The sequence below is a fragment of the Miniopterus natalensis genome, chromosome 17, assembly GCF_054644295.1.
Source record: "Miniopterus natalensis isolate mMinNat1 chromosome 17, mMinNat1.hap1, whole genome shotgun sequence".
Classification (NCBI taxonomy): Eukaryota; Metazoa; Chordata; class Mammalia; order Chiroptera; family Miniopteridae; genus Miniopterus; species Miniopterus natalensis.
In genome coordinates this window covers 17,214,097-17,238,021 of record NC_142097.1, presented here as the reverse complement: position 1 = coordinate 17,238,021, position 23,925 = coordinate 17,214,097, and the positions used below count along the sequence as shown (strand labels likewise).

General features: G+C 38.8%; 1 protein-coding gene across 1 annotated transcript in view; it reads left to right on the top strand.

Annotated features, from left to right (window-relative positions):
• Positions 1-5,355: 5,355 nt before the first annotated feature.
• NLK (nemo like kinase) overlaps positions 5,356-23,925 on the top strand; it is a 121,698-nt gene continuing 103,128 nt past the window's right edge. Inside the window, exon 1 of the mRNA XM_016201908.2 lies at positions 5,356-6,776. Coding sequence (XP_016057394.1) covers positions 6,319-6,776 — 458 coding nt within the window. The 5' untranslated portion in view covers positions 5,356-6,318. The remainder of the gene's footprint in view (positions 6,777-23,925) is intronic.

Genomic DNA, 23,925 nt, shown 5'->3' with positions numbered 1-23,925 from the left:
CATGCAAAGGGAACACTCAGGCTGTGTTATTGAGTTGGATGGAGGCCCAGCTGTGAGGAAAGAAGACCCAGGGCCTCAGCAGAAGGCCTAGACTACACATGAACTTTGATTCGCCTGGCCTTACCCAGTCCCCAGTTTATTTCCATATTCCATCTCTATCTTAGGTCTCTCGACTCCTGACATTGTATTGCCCCAAACTGGTTCTTCCACTGTCCTGTCTGGCTTCCCTTGTTATGCCTTCCTGTAGCTGAGCATGGACATGCCCTTTGTCCCACAATACTGCCAAATGCTCAGAGGTTTGCAGCCTTGCTCACACTATTTTATCAAGCCTCCAGCTTTACTTTGGCACTGACAGCTTTATGCCCTATCACGAGAGGATTGGAGGGGCACTAGAAAATAAATGAGGGAAAAATAAGAGAAGCAATTTATAAGATTTAAGTATCACATTTCATCCCCCCACCCCACTCCCCAAATAGAAGGGCACTGGAAATGGAGACAGTTGGGAAAAATTGGTCCGTGAACTACACATAGAAGTAGGGAAGCATGCTATCTGTATTAATTGGCTACTCTGTGTCAGGCACTATGCTAGGTGTTTCATATATTAACATGTGACCTTATTTAATCCCGTCAATATTCCTTCAAAGTAGATATTACTTTCTACTTCAAATTAGGCATTACTTTCCCATTTCACAGATGGAGAAACTAAAGCTCAAAAGTGTGAAGCACCCCAAATCCCATAGCTAGAAAAATTTTCATAGCATCATGTTTTAGTTGAAGACATTAAATGGCTAAGTTCTTCAGAGGAAGGACATCCAGTGGGCCTAGTATCAGAGAAAGGCTTCATGAAAGATCTGGGGTTCCAGGAGCAGAGCCTTGAAAAGTGAGTAGAACTTGGAGAGAAGAGGAGGTAAGAGGAATTCCAGGCCTGCAGGAAGGAGTCAGGCATGGAAAAAGCATGACTCAGAAGGGTGTGAATGATGACAGGCCAGAGGTGATCCTACCTGCCTGGCACCAAGGATTTGAATTTTAAAATGTTGAAAAGGTATCACAGACCCAGTGAAGGATGCCCTTGGTTGTCAGGCTTGTAAGTGGAAGAATTTCCTGCCTATTCTTTTCTGTACTCCATAGCATCACTTTCTTGTCCATTCCCTCCAGCTGTGTGATGCAGTGGGAAGACTATGCAGTGTAGAGCCAGTCACTCCATAGCTTTGTGAGGTTCAAGTTACTTTGCCTTCCTGAGTCTGTTTCTTCCTTTGCAAAATGGAATGTAGTGATGATTTATCACATGAGATAACACTCATTGAGCACCCAGCGCTGTTGAATGTGAGTTGCTCCTTGTGTTGCCCTTTTATCCCTCTGGCCTGGCCCAAGTTCTGCAAAGTCTCCACAGACAACTCAAGATGAAGCCAATTCTTGGAAAAAAGGCAAGATCGCCTCCCACTTCCTGCACATTCTATTCCTGCTTATGCATTCTGATGTCCTGCTTGCTTTTTTAGGCTCTAAGTGCTATCCTGCTGACTCACTTCCGACTTCTCGTTCATCATGCTCAGCTCCTGAAAATGGAACAGAATGGAAAGGGCCAGATATTGTGCCGTTTGGCAATGTATTTAAGGGGAATTGGGTGGCTGTCAGGCCAGCACCACGTGGATGGAATGCTGGGGACATGAACTGAGCAATGCCCAAAGTGTTTTTCTCATCTGACACGTAGGACTCTCTGTAATACTAATAATAACCACCCCACTTACTGCCACTGATGAGGAGCCAGGCAGACCCTGGGCTATGTGCTTTCCATGACTTTCTATTTGAATCATCACAACAACTGGAAAAGTCAGGGATCCTGTCTATTTTATTGACAAGGAAATTCAGACAAAGACAGGTTAAGGAGCTTTCCCAAGATCACAGAGCTAGAAAGGGGCAGAGCAGGGATTCAAACCCATAATCTAGATCTATGCTATCTAATATGGCAGCTACTAGCCACATGAGGCTAATGAGCACTTGAAATATGAAAGTGTGAATGAGGAAATTGAATTTTTAACTCAATTGAAATGTATTGTAGATGCAAATATATACCAGATTTAGAAGTACATATATGTGTGTGTGTGTGTGTGTGTGTGTGTATATAATATACTTATATATATAACTTTTTTTAAAAAATATAACTTTATTGACTTCAGGGAGAGGAAAGGAAAGGGAGAGAGAGATAGAAACATCAATGATGAGAGAGTCATTGATCGGCTGCAGCCCACAACCCGGGCACGTGCCCTGACCGGGAATCGAACCCTGATCGCCTGGATCCTAGGTCAACGATCAACTGCTGAGCCATGCCCGGCCGGGCTATATAACTTTTTACATTGATCACATGTTTAAAATGACATTTTGGATATATTGGGTTAAATAAAATATATTAAAATACTCCTATCTGTTTCTTTTAATTTTTTAATGTGACTACTAGAATATTTAAAATTTCATAGCAGCTCTCATTATATTTTTATCCCATATATATTTAGACAGAGCTGATCTAAACCATGAACATTAAATGGTCACTAGACAAGTGATTCCTCAATTTTTTTTTATAATTTGAGGGGCATGAATCCCCAATTTATGTATTTTTACTTATTTATAAATTATATACATGTACACAACTCTGCATATTATGTATATTATAAAACACTGACAAAATGGACATTTTAAAAAGATGAAATTAAAAATAAGCAGAATTAGTTATATTAATTTTCTCCTAGAGCCTAATAGCTTACTTTGTCCACCCCCTGGAGTGTGTACACACCATTTTGGAAACTCCTGCACCAACTTAGAGCTCTCAGAGGACAGAGACTTTTTAATTTACATATCCCCCTCCCCCATGATTGAACCTAGCACCATACCTACATACAGTTCGTGCTCAATAAATATTTGTGCCAGGAATAAACAGCTCTTAATGCAATCATTTTTGGTGGATTGGATTATTTCTTTATTTCATATGTATTGAGCACTTTCTAGGTGCTAGGTACTATACTAGGTGCTGAAAAGTAAAAATTGAAGAAGATTCAACCCCTTTCCTCTAGGCCAGTGCTTCTCAAACTTCAGCATGTGCAAGAATCGGAGGGCTTGTTAGACAGATTCCTGCCCCCATATGTTCATTCTCAAGGAAAGAGAATGAACATATATTAAACTTTTACTGTTTGCCAAGAACTTTTAAATATATCACCTCATTTAATCCTCACCTCAACTTGATGAGGTATATATTATCTTCATGTTCAGTTGAGGCAACTGAAACTCAGGTTAGTTAAATTACCTAAATCATAGAGCTGGTAAACAGCAGTTAGATTGGTACCCACTTCTGCTCTCAATAACCCACGCAAATATTTATTGTTTCTTCATCTTTTAGACACTGCCCTAGGAACCAGGCATACAACACTGAGTGGGACAGACAAGCTTTCTGTCCTGGTCAAACTCAATAAACAAATAAAATATAGAGTTTTCAGTGCTATAAAGGGGGCAGTGCCGTGGAGCTTTAGAACAGAGTCACAACTCTACGACAAGGTTGGGAAAGCTTTCCAGGAAAAAAGGGAGGGGGGGAGTGAAATTTACATGAAGACCTGAATGATAAGTTAGAAAGTGGAGGGTGGGTGGGGAGTGTTTTGAACTGAAGATATACTTGAAGGCTTGGAGGGACTGAAAGAAGTTTAGAAAGTCTGAAGTAAAGAGGGTGGATGTAAGAGATAAGGCCCTTGAGGGAGGCGGGAACCAGTTAGTACTGGGCCATTAGACTTACTGACTTTAATCAGGGTAGGAGCATGGTCAGACTTCTATTTTTAAAAGATTGCTATCCTATCAGTGGACAATGGATTAGAGAAGAGCTAGCCTATAGGCAGGGAGGAGCCAGCCTGTAGGCACGGAGATGCGTTAAAGACTCTAATGGTGAAAATGCGAGTAGTACTGTGGTGACAGGGGACAGGGAGGTTTGAAGTGTTTAAAACTTTATGCTTGATTAGAAGGGGAGGAGTGGGTAGGCAAAAGAGAAATCAAAGATGATCTCCAGGTTTCTGAGTGCACACTTTCAGTAAAATAAGGTTCTGTAAGCTTATTGTTTCATGTCTTAAAAGAAAAAGTAAATTTAGATAAGAGAGGTTATGTGAAAGTGAATGAAAGATAATGTTTTAGTAAGATTTCAATGACTAGAACTTATTGACTTGGAAAATATGGGAGAAAATTACGATCTTTGTGGTTAAGTTTATTATCTTGTTGCTTTAATTTGTATTTGTATCGATAGCCTTACTGTCCATTGAGCGTTGAGTTGTGAATGCTGGATATAAGGCCTCTTCTTGCCAAGATCAAGGTTAGCCATGAAGGACCAGCCATAGGCTATGAACTGTCAGTATACTGAGTTTCTTCTGTGACAGTCTGTTGAGTAACCTTGGACCTTGAGTTTCTGGAGCTCCACATCCCTTTTAGCTCCCCGTATGTTTTCACACCTTATGCCTTTAAAAGGGATAGTAGAGGGCTGTATCAATGGACCAGCGAAGACTTGGACTCCGCCTTCTTCGTCTAGGTCCCGCCCCTTTCCTGTAGACCACACCCCTTTCCCTGATCCCGCCCCCTAAAGAGGTCGTCGCTGATCTGACAGCGAATTCTCCACAATCCTGACCTATAGGAGATCTGAAGGGTGGGACCGAGATCAATCTTTTTTTCCATTTGTTAAATTAAGTGTCTATCTGGCACCAGTCCCAGCCCACTTCATCTTCAAGCCTAGGATTGGTTGCTCTGTTCTTGATCTCCGGCTCATGATTGGTCCTTTCATTCCACCCTCTCTTCCAGCTTTGCAGGCGGGATTAGCACGCAGCTTCCTGCTCCTGCCAAAAAAATAAAAGAAGAAAAAGAAAAGAAGAGAGAGGCGAAAGAAAATGTCACGGAGATCTTTGGTTTTTAATTCGCCTTTAGCCTTGTCGGTCAGGCCAAACTCTGCCTTTTGATTGGTTTCTCTATATGCCCATCCCGCATCGGGGGCGGGATTTCCCCAGGAGACCCACACCTTGTTGCCACTGGCCGAACAGTGCGCCTGTCTGAAGCTGCGGTCCCAGGATTGGAGGCGGATGCGGACAGGTGGGCGTGGATTGGCTAGGGAAGCCGGTCAGTGTTAGACGGGGGCGGGGCCTCAGCGGCTGGTTGCGCGTGTCCGCCGCTGGCTCCGCTCTATCCGGCTTTGCTAGGGGAGGTGAGTCTGGCTGCGGCTGCACCGGCGCTGAGGAGGCGGCGGCTGAGGAGAAAGCGGCCGCAGCGACTGAGGAGAAAGCGGCCGCGGGGACAGAAGCCGGGTGGGGGGGAGGGGGGGAGACGGAGCAGCCTTGAGCCCTGTGGGGGCCGTCGTGCCGGGGGGATCCACCCGCTCTCCCCCCCAACCCTTCTAGCAGAAGCAGCCGGCGGCGGGGGTAGCAGTCTGCCCGCTTCCGACTGCACCCCGCCCGCCTCTCGGGGCTGCTATTCTTTGGCCCCGGGACCCTAACCTCATCCCGGGGCGGTTCCCTCTGTCTGGGCGTCCGAGCGCTGCCCACCTCTCTTTCATTCCTGCCTGCACCTCCTTACCTTCACTTTGCCCGGGTTCTCTTTCTCCTCGCTGTCCTGCCCTGTCGCCTCCTCGGCTTACTCTCTCCTGCCTCTTTCCCTGGCTCTTTTCTGTTCGGGAAAGTTTAGTGGCCGCCCCCCCCCCCGGACCAGGTCAACCTGACTAGGAGTAGGGGGAGATGTAGGGAGGCCTGCGAGTTCGAGGGGGGGAAGCTGGTTTCCCTGAAAATTTCCCCCCATCTTTTTATTTTGGGGTGGTTGGAAATTTTTTAAATTGTATTTTTGAGGAGGTGGTAGGTGTTTAGAAAAGGATGTGGGAATGGAAGGGGTAGATGAGTCAACCCTCTTACAAGATTCCAAGGGTGGTGTGTTACCTGATCCTTTTCGTGTGTGGAGTTCAGGGGGTAGGGAGGTTTGGCCTTTATTCCCACATTCAAAGTTGGAACCTCCCCCAAATTAAGGATGGAGTTTTAGTACCCACTTGTGGCAGGAAACCTGGGGGGAAGGGGGTCCCTTTTTCCTTTTTCTTTTCTTTTTCGTTTTTCTTTTCTTTTCTTTTTTTGGCAATCCACACCCTTCCACACACACCCCAAAATTAAACACCAAGATCCTCTTAACTTGTTTGGATTGACTGATGAAGACATAAAGCCAGTTGCGCTCCATGTTTTTTGAGGTGGAGTGAGTGGTTTTTCTTCATTTTTAAATGGCCAAATGACAGCTTGACCTAGTTTGCTTTCCAATCAAAGGGCATTTTTTTGAATGTCTCTTTGTGGCGCAAGAGCCAACGCAAAAATGATGGCGGCTTACAATGGCGGTACATCTGCAGCAGCAGCAGGTCACCACCACCACCATCACCACCACCTTCCACACCTCCCTCCTCCTCACCTTCACCATCACCACCACCCTCAACACCATCTTCATCCGGGGTCGGCTGCTGCTGTACACCCTGTACAGCAGCATACCTCGTCGGCAGCTGCGGCAGCCGCAGCAGCGGCCGCAGCTGCAGCCATGTTAAACCCTGGGCAACAACAGCCATATTTCCCATCACCGGCACCTGGTCAGGCTCCTGGACCAGCTGCAGCAGCCCCAGCTCAGGTACAGGCTGCCGCAGCTGCTACAGTTAAGGCGCACCATCATCAGCACTCGCATCACCCACAACAGCAGCTGGATATTGAGCCGGATAGACCTATTGGATATGGAGCCTTTGGTGTTGTCTGGTGAGTATCAAAAGAAAAACACAACTTCTCCTGGTCTCTTCTCGTGGTTGTGATTGGGCGAGTCGTCTCTTAGGCTTTCTCCATGTTGACCAAAGTGGAGCAAGCTTCTCCACTCAACTGTAGGAAGATACCCTCACACGGTAAAGAGGCCTAATGCATTGGCTCTCTAGGCTTATGCTTTTGAGTTGTGGCAAGTTTTGGTGGAGAACCCTCTGAGGAGTCACACACATAAGTTTGCTATCAGACTTTTTGTTTAGAACCTAAGCAAGCCACTGAGTGTAGGATCGATAGATGAATGTGTGAAATTTTTTTTGCTCCGAAGACCTTGGTCATCTCTCCTGTTCGATTTTTTTGTTCGATTTAGTTTGAATCAGTTGGCCAATTGCACCAAATGTCACAACTGACCCAAACTTGATTCCTTTTCATCGTCTTATCGTTGGGATATACTTGGCATAACTACTTTGCTATCCCTTTAGCCCTTAATCTGTGATCTTGATCCCCAGAAAGAAGATAGAGTTCATAGTTGAACCAGTTAAGTCATTTCTCGCGTGGTTTATTTTAAACCGTAAAGCTACAGTTGGGAAGTATGTAGCTTCAGCCTTTTGATAAGAATGCATTAAATATAGCATCACACATGAGTACCACAAATGAGGTCAGTAGACTGTAGCTATGCAGTGGCCCACATTCGGTGTAATGTTTTAGTGTCATTTAGTGCCTCTTAAGTTCTGTTATCCTTTGGTTGGTTGCTGTTAGTAGGAAGTATACTTTTTAAACATGTGAAACTGCTCTACTTTTGCTAGTGCTAAGATATTTTTCTAAGTTCAAGCGATTCTTAAATGCAACATCTTGTCTGTCCTTAAGAAGATTAGTAGTTTATAATAAAATGTATTTGTCATTGTAGGGTTCTATTCCTATCAAAACTAGAATGAACTGAGTTCCCCCCCAAGGATTTGGTATTGTGGTATGGATATGTGAATTGATGTTTTGAGTGCATTCAAAAATAGATTCTTGTTAATGTCTAGAAAAGCCCCCATCACCACTGGAAAATGAGGGAACTCTTTGAAACTATCCTGGCAAATGTCTCCTTTCATCATTATTTTTCAGGTTATAATTGATGAGTATCATTTTTGCATTGTATCTGACTATCTTGATATGTATTTCAGATTTTATAATCTAGGTTGCTAAGTGATCTGATCTGTTTTTTTGTTTTGTGTTTTTTTGTTTTAAGCTAGTAGAGTCCAGTGTTTTCCCAGCTAAATCTCCCAGGAGGTTGCTGCTGTAGTGCTTCCTTCTCCAAGGTGTGTGGGATTCCTGGTAGTAAAGAGTATAGCCAGTAATGGTGCCCCTTTGGTCGCTCTGCTCAGGGACCTGCCTGTTCCTGCCTTCCTCTCTTCTCTTCCATATCCTATCCTCAGGGATTGCACTGTGAACTTCCTTCCATTTCTTGCCTGACCCTTGAGGATTTCAGAGCTTGATGGGGGGAGGGGGGGCATGAGGACAGGAAAAAGGGTGGTCCTTGCTTTAAATTTTGTCACTGATTTGTGTGGATTTTCTTAGACGTGGATAGTCTTTCATTTTTAGTGCTTTGCATACAATGCTAAGAACTAGAGATACTGAAAGGGAAATGGATTGCTTTTCCTATACTATAAAAGTGTTGCCTACATTTCTATCAGATGGTGATGTGACTTGTAGAAGTTTTAACTTCAAGTTGGTGCTAAGGGAAAAGTTTTTATTTTTAAAGGGGAGGGAGATCAGGAACTGGAGTGTTGAAACATTTCCCACAGTGAACATTCTGATAATGGGTATTCTGAATTGCTGATATATTAAAATCTGAATGTTTGATTTGAATTCATTCTAGATTCTTTCATTGATTGACTCCTTCTACCACTCTGCGGAGTTTGTTCCATGTACTTGAAGTGCCTCCTTCTGTGTACTGTCTTCTGTTGTACACCAGTTATTTTGTGTTTGCCTGTCTCACTGACTACATTTGTAAGCTCCTTGAGGGTAAGGATTGTGGTCTACAAGTATACACTTTTTCTCCCCAGCACTTAGCACTGTGTTGTGGCATCTTTGCTCCTTGGTTACTTGATCTGGTCAGGTCCCTTCTTTGTTCTTCAGCCAAGTTTTTCTAGTTAGCTGTATTGAATGTTTTTATCAGCTGTTACAGGTGAAATATAATTTGGTATGAAAAAAAGGAAGAGTTCCAGGTGTGTGTTTTAGTATGCAAATGCTTTTCTATTTTTATATTTCCATATTGTTCACTTGCTGTCTGAATTTCTTATTGTATTTGGAATTTAACTGCTGTGTGACCTGAATAAGATTGTTAAAACTGGAGCTTTGAACACCAAACTAGAGTAAATTGCACTTGTATTCTGAAACCCAAGCTAAAGATATTGATGAGGTTTTATACTTTTTAACTAACTGAAGCACAATTTTTCTTTTTAATTTAGAAAGCACCCAATAGAAATGACTATTTTCTAAAATGATTACAATGTAATATAAATATTCTCCCTGTGCTACATCATTTGATTCAAAGCACCATATACCTGCTTGGGTATTATAAGATTCACTTAGATTCGAATATATTTAATGCATTTGGCAAGTATTTTTGTCTGGCATAGCATAGGAATGGACACTCTATCTGCTTTCATAGTGTGTGTTTTTTCTGGACATGCACCCAGTGGTGCTAACTGGTGGCTAAAAATGCTGCATGTAATTTTTTTTTTTTATCCTCACCTGAGGATGTGTTCTTCATGGATTCTAGAAAGAGAAGAAGGGAGAAGGAGAGACAGGGAGAAACATCGATGTGAAAGAGAAACATCAGTCAGTTGCCTCCCCTGTGTTGCCCCAAATTCCTTGACTAGAAATCGAACCCATGACCGTTGGGTGCATGGGTGATGTTCCAACCAACGGAGCCACACTGGCCAGGGAAACTGCTGTATGTAATTTTGAGGAATATTGTTGTTCCTCCCTGTAGACAAGGAGAGATATTTATAGAAGTGATGTAGCATTTTACCACTCAGATTTATCAGTGAACAGTTTAGTCTGCCAGGCTTGATTTCTCTTTCTGCTGAATTTAACTAGTGGAATAACTTATCAGTATTGGACAGTTGTGTAAAAGTAGTGAATTACCTATTAACTTGCTGGTAAAGATGGTGCTTTGACAGTTCAATTAAAGTTTCGACAACTCTTTGCTGTGTTTTATCTCTAAGTGGGGGTTCCAGTTTACCTGGTAATGATCATGTGGTAGTGTGAGATACATTCATTGCCAGTGATAGAATATTGTTCATGGGTTATCAAAGTGTCATCTATAATTTGACCTTTAGCAGATGTCAAGGCTTCCATCTATGTGGTCATTTTATTAATGCAAAATCAAAACACAAAACAGTGCACAAAATGAAACCTCATACCTTTTTGTCTGTAGTTCATCGTTGCAGGAAGTGAGAATGTTATGCTTAGGGATGTGACAACTCTGGGATAAAGAATATTACAGTATAAGGCTTCAGAGTCTTGTGAGGTGTATACTTTTGAGAGTTGGAAGAAGTTAACTACATGAGAGAGGTTTGAGGACTGCTAAACCCAAGCAGTTTTGATATTGGCAACCTGAACTATCATAGGTTGAACTAATGGCACATATTGCCATTTTGATAAAAGCGAGTCTGGCAAAAGCTTCTACTTTATAAAGTTAGTGTTTTATTTATTTTTTATTTTTTACTTATCTGATTAATTGAAAGGTAAAGACCCTGGAATTCATTTGGTCTGGTGTCTTTGTACTCCAAGTAAAGTTGGAGAACTTTGAATTTTTCTATTCTGATACCTTCCTCGGGTTACTATTATTTAAGTCTTTCAAAACTTAAGCATCACTGTAGTGATATTTAGTTACTAGCTATGTGATATTGATAAATTATTTAACCTCTTTATTCCTCGTCTATAAAATGAGGATAATAATAGCACCTATCTCATAAGATTGGTGTAAGGATTAAATGAAGTAATCCTTGTAAACCAGTGAGTACACTGTCTAACACACAGTAAGCACCCAAACGTTAGCTTTTTAAAATTGTAATTGTTGGTAGAGAAATCAGACTGTTGTATTAATATGCATAGAAGTGGTTTCATATATGGTCAGATTTAGTAGGTGAAATCAACATGCAGACTATTTTTGGAGGCATGACTTTAAATACCACAGAGTGTCCACTTAGTTGTGCTATATGCCAAGGAGAGTGGTGGTGGTAGTGGGTGGTATTCTGTCCTTTCCTCTCAATTAGTTAAAAAACAAACATAAAAATATACATACGTGTTTGTGTGGACGTGGTAGGTGTTCTACTCAGATTATCTCCACTGAGTTTTAGAAGGTATTATTGATTTACATACTGGGAAGGAAATTAATTTTTTCTTTTCAGAATGTAACATATGAAGGACATCCTTATCATCAAAGTTCAGCTTTGCTGGAAAATCATTTTACTTATGTTTGGATGAAAAAGCATGACTTGCTAAATAAAATCCCAGTGAGGTGGGGAAATATGTGTGATTTAATGAAAAATTATTCAGTGCAAATCCTTATGCAATGCAGATTGTCTAGCTTGCTCATCTTGTGAAAATTAGAAGCATCAATTTTTTTCTAATGTTTTCTCTGGTCCTCTTACTCCTCAAATAGCAAACTGTAACTTGGAAAACTGGGAAATACTTTTGGGATATGTTTGGGGGAAATCCTGGAGTTAGTTGCATCAGAAAGATGTATACTAAAGTATAGTAAAGTATATTTTGTTATTAACTGTGTCTTACAGGTTAAGAATCCTGAGTATTGAAGTTTCTCTATTGGCCAAGATTAACAGCCACAGCTGGAGTGTTTTGGCGGGGGGGGGGGGGGGTCTGCTTTGTGAAAAGAGCTTTGAAGAAGCAGAGCCTGCACCATAAAAGGAAATGATTGCTCTTCTAGACATAACAAAGCATTTGTGTGAAACTAGAAATGTGGAAATCTATATTGTTAATTTCAACTACAAACGAATGTACTTTTAGTAACTGCAGGTTCATGGTCATAAAGTAAAGAAAGCAAAGAGAGAATAAAAGGAACACAATCTAATGATACTGAGTTGGTTTCTTGGTGATGGAAACTCCATAGCCTGTAACATTGGAAGTCATTTTGTACTTAGGACATACTTTTAGAAACTGTAGGTTCATGGTCATAAAGTAGAGAAATCAGAATTCGAGAATAAAAAGTAACACAATCGATTGATATTGAGCTGATTTCTTGGTGATAGAAACTCCATAGCCTGTAACATTGGAAGTCATTTTGTACTTAGGCTCCTGACAAGATTATCCAAATTATATTCAAAAACCAAAAATAAAACAAAAGAAACTTGTTTTATTCTTGGGGAGAAATTTTATGTTATACTGTTGAATGTCACCTTAGAAGAAAAAAGACAAATATTTTTTTTATTTTAAAAAGATATTTCAGAAAGAATTGCCTTTTCAAACAAGCTAAAACAACAATGTCCCTCAAAATTACATGCAACTTTTTAAGCCATCAGTACCACTGGTGCGTGTCCTGAAAAAGAAATGAGGGCAGATAGAGTTCCCTTTCATATGCTATGCTAGAAGAATATAATTAATATATGTTTGAATATATGCATTAATATATGTTTGAATCTAAGTTCTGAGGTTTTATCCTCAAAACAGACAACTGTAGAAATGTTCCTTGATATAAAAGGCCATTCGCTAATGGAGTACTGAAATATTTCATTATCTTCATAACTTGGAGCATTATATTATAGAATCGAGTGGCCATTCTTGGTGATTTCTATTAGATTTGTTGGTGCCCTGACGGTTCAAGAACCTACTGTTTATATACTGTATGTTTTCTTAATATACTGATTTGATTTCTTTGATGGAAATTGTCAAGGCCAAAGAAACTTTTCCATTTGTTATCCAACCAAACAGAAAGAAGCTATGGGATAGGAGTTCTTTCATTATAAGGTTATATTTGGGTTTCACTTATAATTCTCTGTACATCCAGAATACTTCAGTGAATTATATGTTGATGGGGTCATCTAATGTGGTCATCAATGATGTCCTAAATAATATAATATACCTTGTCAGTTTGATCCCCTTGTTGCTTGGGGGTAACACAGAATGCCTAAGGCAACAGTTATAATACTGTCAATAAGCATGTGGCAAGTCATCATAGATCTAGTCTGTAGTTCTAAGGTATCCTAGCCAAGAAACATTAGGAAAAATTCTGGCACTCTAGCATTATGAAAAGATGACTTCTGAAGAAACTATGTTGAGTTGAGCTTTAACAGTTAATTGTAATGGTGTTAGTAAAGGGAGTAGAGAGATGTCTGTCATTGATCATGATTGGTGCTCTTTACCTAAACCCAGTTTCACATCTGTGTTCTGAATTAGTTTGGCTAACTGAATCATATCTACTGTCAGACAGTAGAAGGTTTTGACATTGACATTGTTGGAACTCACTAGTCAGTGTACTACTTTTTTTGTCAGCCTGCTATGGACTAGCACTATTGTAGGCACTAATGAGGATATTTAGTTCTATAAAGAATTTTGCAAACCTCTATCAGACTTCTGCTATTGACTATACTCTTCTTGGTACTGGGATATAGAGATGATTAGGTCATGAAGTTGCCCTGAAGGAGCTTACAGTTAGGTGAACAGTATGAAAAATAATATATCCCTGCTCTCTGGGCACCTTGATGGAGAGTTGAAACTAAACTTGAAACCATTAAATAAAAACTTAAAGATATACTGTTTTCACTTGTTCTTACAATACCTATTTATTATGTGTTGACTATTTCTCGGGCACTGTGCTGGATATTAGGAACTTAAAGGAGATTATACATTGGGGGAGAGAGATTTGTAAATGGATAATTATAATTCATTGCCATTTATTACAACAAGAGAGATATTCCCTGGATATTATGGGAACAGAGACGAGAGGTTTCTGTGGAATGTATGGATGCTTCCTAGAAGAGCTAAAATACCTCAAATGTACTTTAAGAATGAGGGAGTCAACTAATGGGGAAGGGCATTCTTGGTGAAGTTGCTAAAATATAGAGTGCAATGCAGGGGGTGATGGAAGATAAGGATGGAGATGCAAGCTAGGACTAGATCCAGAAGAGGTTGGACTGTCCTGCTGAAGAACAGAGATGACATTGGTACTTGGGAGGTGAGCCAAAAAAAGTCTTTTTTTTTAATTTAATATATCTTTATTGATTTCAGAGAGAGGAAAGGAGAGGGAGAGAGAGAGATAGAAACATAAATGATGAGAGAGTCATTGATCAGTTGCCTCCTGCATGCCCCCCACTGGGGATGGAGCCCGCAACCCGGACATGTGCCCAGACCAGGAATCGAACTGGGATCTCCCCGATCATAGGTTGACACTCAACCAATGAGCCACACTGGCCAGGCCTCTTCCTCTTTTTATGAATAAAATGTGTGTGTGTGTGTATTACATAAACAGATATACAGCATACCTATGGTATTAAAATTTCATGGGGGGATGATTAGGGGCAAAATGTTTAAAAATGCTCCTTGGTTGGGGAGTGATAATGAAAAATTTTGGAACACTGGGAATGGCAACCCTTGAAAGTTTTTGAATAGGAGAATGAGTGGTTCAAGTTTATTTTTAAAAAAGATATTTAAATAGAATGATGAGGGAGCTGAGGTCTGAGCCTTAAGGAATGTACTCAATTGTAAATGGAAGAAACTGTTGGAGGCGAAACTAAAGGACAGGCAGCTAGGAAAATGGGTTCACTGATTGACAACTTACACCTGGCAGAAGACAGTTATGAAGGTGGGAGTGATCTTTGGTGCAAATAGAAAGGTCAAAGAAAATGAAGGTGGAGAAAAGGCCATTGAATTTAGCAAATAGATCATTGATGGCTAAATCCCAAGTTTTTATTTCTAATTTAATAAACCAGAGAATTTGATGTTTATCATGTTCAAATTGCCATTTCCATGGGAATAATTTTATTTTTTTAATGACAGGGTAATAGAGTACTGTACTAAACTTGTTAGGAGACATGGTTCTGGACCCCACCTTGCTGCCAACAACCCCATGACCTTGATAAAGTTATTTACATTTTCTGAGTCTTGGTTTCCTTATTTATAAAATCCTGTGTTTCCTAAGTTTTTATAATGAAATTGCATTAATATTTGTAAAGAAGCATGGCATTGTTTGTGGGCAAATAGTCTGCTAATGATCACAAGACAACTTTCTTCAGGACTACAGATGTTGAATAGCTTCTAAAATTATTCAGAGGAAAAATGAGATAAATGTAACCCTGCTCCAGTGTGATGACTTTCCCTTATTGACCAGCACAGTTCTAGAGACTCTTTGGCCTTTGTTGGGTTGTATACTCATTTCTGAACCAATCATTGACACTGGAGATAAGATTACTTTTGGAGCAGTCAGGTCCACACCTGGACTTGGAGATGGAGTAAGTTATAAGTGGGAGGGATGAATTCCAGCAACAGATGCTGGGAAGGCAGTCATTGCTGACCAAGAACACATCCATCTAACTTATGTTAGACTCCAAAAAACCTGACCAGATGCATTTACAGAGCAAGTATAAACATGTTCTCTGTGGAGAATTTGTCTTGTCTGTCCTGAATTATTTGGAGTATTTTCCTTTTCTTTTCTAAAGCCTTGTTTACCTAAAGTAGCAGAGGGTAAAATTGGTACCTGATCCTTGCCATGTTTGCTTTCTTTCCCAGTTAGATCAGATATCCCCCATTGATTTCTTTTTTTTCCTCTCTCAATGTTGTGGTTTTGTTATCTAGATAAAGTTCTCAGTCTTGTTTTCAATTTAAGTAGTATAGAGCTCAGTAGTGTCAGGCAGCAAACTCCTTACAGGGGAGTGGACAACACAGAAAGTTTTTGTTTATCCATTCCTTGACCTAAAATTCTTTCTCTGAGCCACAGAGAAAAGGTGAAGAGAGACATTTGAACAAAAAGATAAAATTAGTCATTTGACCCAGATTGCAGCTTTTTTTCCCCTGTCTGCTTGGATAAAAACCATCTTCAATTTACATAAGCAGGTGATTTTTCTTACATGCTAATTTTCTTAATGTACCATGGCAGAGAGCTGCAGATTTGCAAATTGTGTAAGTAAATTGAAATAAACCAGGTGACTTTATTTCACAGTATTATCTTACCGGGACAGAAGTACCCAAAGGGTGTAATTATCGAGTGATTGTCTCATTGCACATCTAAGTTAACGGTCAGCCTGGTGCAAAGTTTTAACCCCACCTTCTTCCTCACTTTCCTCTCTTTTAAATTTTTTAAAAGGAAAATATTCATTTCCTTATTTACTTTGACAGGCTAGAAATTTAGTAATACAGATGTGGGGAAATTTGAGCTTTATTAAAAGTAATACAGAAGCCATAAAAATTGGCAAATAGTGTGGGTATGTGCAGAAGGGACACATGCATACTTGGTTTGAGTTTGAATTGCCTAAGAATTCGGTGAGAACCTTCAACTATGTTTAGTTGGTTGGCTTCCTCTGTGTTCCTTTTCACAGGTTCTGCATGTTATAGTAATTGGGGCTATTTAACAGGGTGTGTCCTAAAGCCAGTGTTCAAAAGAAGTATTGATGCATTTTTTTTTTTTAAATATATCTTTATTGATTTCATAGAGGAAGGGAGAGGGGGAGAGAGAGAGAGAAACACCAATGATGAGAGAGTCATCATTGATTGGCTGCCTCCTGCACACCCCCGACCTGGAATCGAGCCCACAGCCTGGGCATGAGCCCTGACCGGGAATTAAACTGCAATCTCTTGGATCCTAGGTCGATGCTCAACCACAGAGCCACACCCGGCTGGGCTGATGCATATTCTTTTAAAAAACAAACGAATTAATTGCAACACAGTTTAAAATGTCATTTCAATAAAATAGAAATTTTGGAAAGGTACAACATTTGGTTTTTAGGGGCTTTTCCCCCAGAAGATTCATGAATACAAATAATGTCAGTCAATAAAGTGCCTTCCTTATTAAAACATTCCAATATTAAACTTAGTAATTAATGCTGTTTAGTTCCTCATATGTTATATGGTTTACCTATTGATATATATGGAGATTAAATTGTACCCCCTATAGCTTTGAAGTAATGAGTTAGAAATGAATCATAAATTTAAACTAGCAAATTAGAAGTTTGGCCAGTCTTTTTATCCCAGTATTTATTTTAAGTTTCAAGAAAAGTAGTTTAGAAGAACGTTGAGGGTAAAAACAGTTCAAGAATGACCTGAGGAAGATGATATTTTAAATACAAAGGACAGTATGGTTTAGTAGCTTAGAGCCTGTCCTCTGATGACAGATTGCCTGGATTTAAATCTTGCCTTTGCTGCTTATTTGCTGTTGTAGGCTAATTATTTAATCTGTGTGCCTCGTGGTTGTCATGTGTAAAATAGGGATGATAATAGTATATCTGTCTCATAGGATTGTTGTGAGGATTAAACGAATCAGTATAGTGTATGTAAAGTCTTAGAACTATGCCTGGGACTGTGTTAAAGTTAACTATCATAATTATTATTACTAGTTTCAGTACGGATAAAAAAATATAGTGCCTCCTTAAAGCTTACTAATTTAGGACACATAACCAACAGCTTTTGTATGACACCTATCAGGTATGTGACTATACCAGAGATTTTTTTTCTGATTAACTCCAACTGTTTTTGAAAAATTCATTCAAATTTAGAATGCTTTCCAAATGTTAAATTTCCTTTAATTTAGAACATAAAAGGAGGGGTTTTTTTTCTTTCTCTTTAACTCCCTCCTCCCATCCCATTATCAAAGTAGTAATATGTTTATTGTAGGAAACTTGAAAAATACAGAAAAGCTGTTAGTGTCCTATAACTCAGCAATAGCCACTGATAGCATTTGCTGTATTTTCTTCCAAATTTATTTTAACCTGGAATCTGTTTGTGTGTGTAATAGTATTAGAATTGTGATCATGATTACATTGTACATATTCAGTTTAGTATCCTGTTCGTTTCACTAAAAGTACGAAGGTAGATTTTGGCCTTTTTTGGGGGGCTGTTTTTTCATTTTCACAAGCTTAGATCTTTATCTGAAAGAAATTATAGAATTGGAAGATACTTTAGAATGCATCTAAGTGTAACTGCCTCCTTTTATAAATGGGAAAATTGAGACCCAGAGAAGCTAAGAGATTTGTTCAAGGTCACACAGCTGGTTAGAAGCTGAGCCAGAACCTTTGCTCTTATGCTGCTTTACCAGTAATACCTGTCCAACTTAAAGCCTTTGAAAATGGAGGAAGTGTTCTTATAAAAGCAAAACAAAACAAAAAACTCTATAAATGAAACCAGGAACAGTGCACCTGAAAAAATAAAATATTTAGAATTCTCTGTTGGTTGCTTTTTGTGTGACAGTGACTAAAGTTTCTGATAAAAGTTTAATGTCATGAGTTACAAGGCTTTTGGTGGAAAACAACTCAGTCTTTTCACATTACACGTAATTGTGCTGTGTATCTGCTTTGAAGATGTTGTGCCCCTCCCCCCGTTGTTTTTTGAAAAATTTTAAACCTCAGAAATTTGAAAGATACAATAATATTCCCATAAACAATTCTTTTAGATTAACATTTTGTGACTTTGGCTTTATCTACTTTGAGGCTATTTCTACAGAACTTGCTGAAATTGCTTTTTGATTAAATTTAGACTTACAATGTTAAGAATTTATGGTCACTGCATCAACTCAGTGTTCCATGTAATAAGTTTTGTAAGCTCTCCAACTAGAGAAGGAACTGGAAGTTTTCAAGCTTGTGACTTTTGGAATGTTATTTATTCTCTTAATACTTAAAACAAAATTCAGTGTGAATCATGCGTGTAACTGAAACATATACCAGTCAAAACTAGGCTTTAAGCAAAACAAATATTTCACTCCATAAAGTTTTTCTTTTTTATGATATTTATTTCAGGTTGAGAGTTACAGGGTCATTTTCAAAATAAGAACCTAAGGTCTATTTTCATAATTTCATAATATTCATTGTTGAAGCTATGTTTTAAGTTACTATAGTGTGGGGTTTTTTAAAGTAAATTACCCTAATACATTCACATGAGCTGATGATGCTGTATTTGTGTCACCCAATTCACTGCTCTGTATTTTTCAGTACCAAATAATTCCTTTGTTAAACTCATTTTCGGTAAATGAGCCATTGTTTCCCAAAGGGTAATGATTATTTCTATATATAGCACAAATCCCTAAGAAATAGATTTTAAAGTCTACAATATCAGTGTTTGGAAGTGGTTGAAATTGTCACTCTGTATATCAAGCCACAGCTTTGTGTATAAAAAGGGCAGCTGCTGTGTTTGCTCTCTAGGCTCTGAGATATTATGCTTACTATGACACCAACTGACAGCAGGTCTTTAAAAGTGAAGTCTTTTGGTTTACTTAAAAAAGAGAGGTTGTTTTATTGGGTCCACCCAGCTATTACATTACGTAGTTTAATAACCTAAACACCTAGAATGGGTAGCTAGAGTTCAAGTTTAAGTGGCTTGTGACAGGTAAGGAAATATATAGGCAGCAGATATTGTTTACTTCATTCAGTTGGTAATCAGTATCTGCAAATAAAATCACTGACTTCTTAAAGTACCTTAGCAGGAAAGACATTAAAATAAAGACACTGTGATGTTTAACTGGTGTAGATGCTGAAGATCTAGTTACCGATACGTCAGCTTGTCTCTGTAGGTGGGCGAACTTTAACTAGTTTTTATACTTTGATTTTTTTCCTCTTAAAGTAGATCAGTCTCTCTGTTTGTCTCTCTTTTCCTCTCAATGCTAATAAAAGCAAATGCTTATAACCACTTACGACACATTCTGTACCCACTGATCCACTAAAATCATTTGTGTCTCTGGAGCCTAATATGGTCTTGGGTAAGAAATTACCAAGTGTTTGTTGTTGAAATGAAAGTTGCTAATGCTAAGTTTTTGCGTGACACTATCAAAGAAGAATACTATTACTGGGTCTTGCCTTTATGTAGATCCCTAATTTCTTCATGCAGTGGAGAAATTTTTATGAGGGAACATTTAGAGTAATATTTAGATGACTCTGTGGTAGCATTTTGTTTTCTTGTGTTTGGATTTTTTTTTTTTAAGACTAAAGAGCCCTAATCTAAAAATAGTCTACAGTAACCAACTGTTCCCAAAAATAGTCCTTTATTTTGTACTGCTTTCTATAATATACATTAAGTTAAGAGTGCTAACTGTTTAGGAAAAATATATTCTTGATGCAGTCAGTACTGTGATCTCATGTTAGAAAAATAGAAACTATGTCTAAAATCTCATCAATACATCAGAACACACTAAAGCAGTCTGTGAGACTAGCACAGAAAACAATTACATTCAATTCTAAGCTCCTTATTCTGTTCTATAAACTTAATAACTAAATGGCAGACTAACATGTGCTAGAGATCCTTTTTAAAATCAATGAGGAAAGAATGGCTTACTTCAGTGATTTGCTGGCATATGTTAAACAGTAGCATCTCTGAAAAATAAAAGAGCCCTAGTTTTTAGGGCTTGCCAATTTCTGTGGTTTAAATATTCTTGTAATGACCAATTTCAGGCTACCAACGTCAAGCCACTAAATTCTGAATTGGAAAAAGAAACCCAGTAGCACACCGTTCTAAGTATTTTCACCACACAGCTAAAGTAGATGCTAAATAGCCCTAAGGGCATAAATCATAATAAAATAATAAGGAAATGATGATTTTTTTAAAAATTTGTCTTTACTGTTGAAAATATTACAGATGACTCCCCCCCAGGGAAGTGATAAATTTTGAGTATTTATTATCTTTGTTTTAAATATTATTTATTTCATTGTAATATATAATTTAATTTTTAATAATGGCCGTTTCACAGTCAGCTTGCAAAATTCCAAAAAATGTAAGCCTCTCTGTAGCCAGTATGAACCACTGGGAATTAAGCTAGTGGTGGGGAGAGATGAAGTTAGATCATGCTCATTATGTACAGAAATGAAGTCTAAAAGAAAATACAAAAAACAGGGGGGATGTACTGGCAATGTATATGAAAGACTTTTTTTTTTTAATATGTCTTTATTGATTTCAGAGAGATGGGAGAGGGAGAGGGAGAGACAGAAATGTCAATGATGAGAGAGTCATTGATTGGCCGCCTCCTGCACACCCCCCACTGGGGTTCCAGCTTGAAACCCAGGCATGTGCCCTGACCTGGAATAAAACTGCTATCTCCTGGATCCTAGGTTGATGCTCACCCCCTAAGCCACGCTGGCTGGACTGAAAGACTTTTAAACACACATCTTAAATTTCTACACAGGCAAACCTGATACTCTTTTCTTGCTTTGAAGTTAGGGCAAAAAGTTCTTTTCCCTAAAATGCAAAAAAATAGTTATCTATATAGATAACTATTCTTACTTTCTGGTTTTGTTTTTTACATTTAAATCTTTAATCCATTGGACTTCATTTCTGTACATGATGAACACGACCTAACTTCATTTCTCCCCACCACTAGCTAAATATCCCAATAAAGATACAAAATAAACTAGTAGTGTGTTTTCTGGAGTTGCCCATTTTCTAAAAAAATTTATTGATGAGAGAGAGAGAGAAATATTGACTTGTTGTTCTACTTATTTATGCATTCATTGTTTGATTCTTGTATGTGCCCTGACTGGAAATCAAATCTGCAACCTTGGCATATCACAACACTCTAACCAGCTTAGCTACCTGGCCAGGGCTTTTGCCCATTTTTAAATTGGGTTGTCTTTTTTGTTGTTGAGTTGTTAAGTCCTTTATATATTCTAGATACCAGTCCCTTATCAGGTATATGATTTGCAAATATATTTTCCCATTCTCTGGCTTGTTTTTTCACTTTCTTGATGGTGTTCTTTGAAGCATAAAAGTTTGTAATTTTGACGAGATCCATTCTATTTGTTTTTTTGTTGCTTGTGCTTTCAGTATCATATCTGAAAAGGTTTTGCCTAATCCAAGATCATGATTAGCACCAATATTTTCTTCTAAAAGTTTTATAGTTTTGTCTCCTACATTTAGGGCTGTGGTCCATTTTGAGTTAATTTTGTATGGCATGAGGTAGGGGTTCAACTTCATTTCTTTGCATGTGTGGATATTCAGTTATCCCATCACAATTTGTTGGGGGAAAACTACTATTATCTTCCCCTTGAATGGCCTTGGTTCTTGTTGAAAATCAATTGATCATAAATGTAAGAGCTTATTTCAGGATTCTTAATTCTATTCCATTGATTTTGATATCTCTCCTTATGTCAGTACTGCACTGTTGATTACCATCACTTTATAGTAAGCTGTGAAACAGGAAAATGTGAGTCTTCCTACTTTGTTCTTTTTAAAGATTGTCTTGGCTATTCTGGGTCCCTTGCATTTTCTTATGAATTTTAGGATCATCTTGCCAATTTCTGTTAAAAAGCCATATGGGATTTTGATAGGGATTGCATTAAATCTGTAAATCAGTTTGGGAAGTATTGTCATCTTAACAACATTGTCTTCCAATCCATGAACATAGAATGTTTTTTCATTTATTTAGATCTTTAATTTTTTTCAACAATTTCAGATCATTTTACACTTCCTGTTAAGTTTATTCCTAAGTATTACATTGCTTTCAATGGTGAAAGTGTGTGTATGTGTGTGTATAGTTACTTGGTTAATCCTTACCCAAGGATATTTTTCCATTGTCTTTTTCTTTTTTCTTTTCTTTTCTTTTTTTTTTTTTTTTGAGAGTGGAGGGGGGGAGGGAGAGAGACAGAAACATTGATGTGAGAGAGACGCATCAGTTGGTTGCTGCCCAAACACTCCCCGCCCCGACAGGGACGAACCTGCAGCCAAGGTACGTGCCCTTGACTGGAATCATAACCCTTATAATTTAGTAGGGAAGATTTTAGAAGTGATGCCTGTTGAAATTCATAAATAAGAATAGATTATTGAAGCATGTGCACAAGACACAGAGAGAGAAAGAGAGAGAGATTATAGATGGGCAGATGGGGCAGGCTGTTGGCATTTTTTCTTAGAATCCTGCAGTGGAGTGACATTTGAGTTAAATTTTTATTGTGAAAGGTCAGAGGATGAGGGGAAGGACAACTGAGACAGAGGAAAGTTCATGTGTAAAGTAATGGGGACATGAAAGACTGGTGCGATTGTGGACTTGGAATTAGTTCATTATGACTAGAGTGAAATATAAGATGGATGAGAGTGTGATTGCTGAGAGATGAGAATAAGAGGACCTTGTTTGCTATTTTAATACCTTCAGATTTTATCTGAATTTAGGAAGCTATTGAATGAGTTAAACAGATGATTAAAATGATCAGATTTATTTTTGTCGGGTGCTCAGGCAGTGCTGAAAACAATGGTTTGCAGGAGGAACAGATCTAGAAGCTGGGAGAAGGCAACTAGAGTCATTTAGGTCAATGCTACTTCAAGTGTGGACCACAAACTTCATTATGGGTCTGCAGTGATGAAGAAAATACCTTTCCCCTTGCTTGAGGCTCATCTCTAGACACTGAAAAACTTTTATGGCAGTTTTACATAGTTCATAGTTTATAATCTTTGCTGGACTTCTCTGTGTTCAGCAAGTCTTACACTTGTCTCAAGTCAGTTCTTTTCTCCTCTGCCCACGACAGCTATTTCAAACCTCTATCACTCTCTTCAAGTTCCTACTCCACCTCTTCCTCACTTTCCACAGATGACTTCATCCTCTATTTCAGAGGGGGAAAAGCCAGAGGATGCAGGAACTAGATAACTTCCTGTTTCACCCACAGACAAATGTGTGTGTCAACATTATGTATCTTTCCTCCACTTTCTATCTCTGGATCCTATTCTCTTCTGTTTTTTCCTGGGGCTTTATTTTATCCTCTCAGGTTTTCAACATCTGCCTCCCTTTAGTACCTTTCCCCATATCCTGTACACTTGTTCAAGGCTCACCCCCAAATTCAATCTTTATCATTATCTAGATCACCAACCTAGCTTTTCTTTTTCTCTTCATAGCCAAGCTCCTTGAAAGATTAGTCCTAGGTTATTGTCTCTACAACTTCACTTCATTTACTCACAATCTACTGTATGTTCCTTTCTTACACGTACCATACAGCTGAAACAGCTCTGACAAATAACCAGTGACCTGTTATTA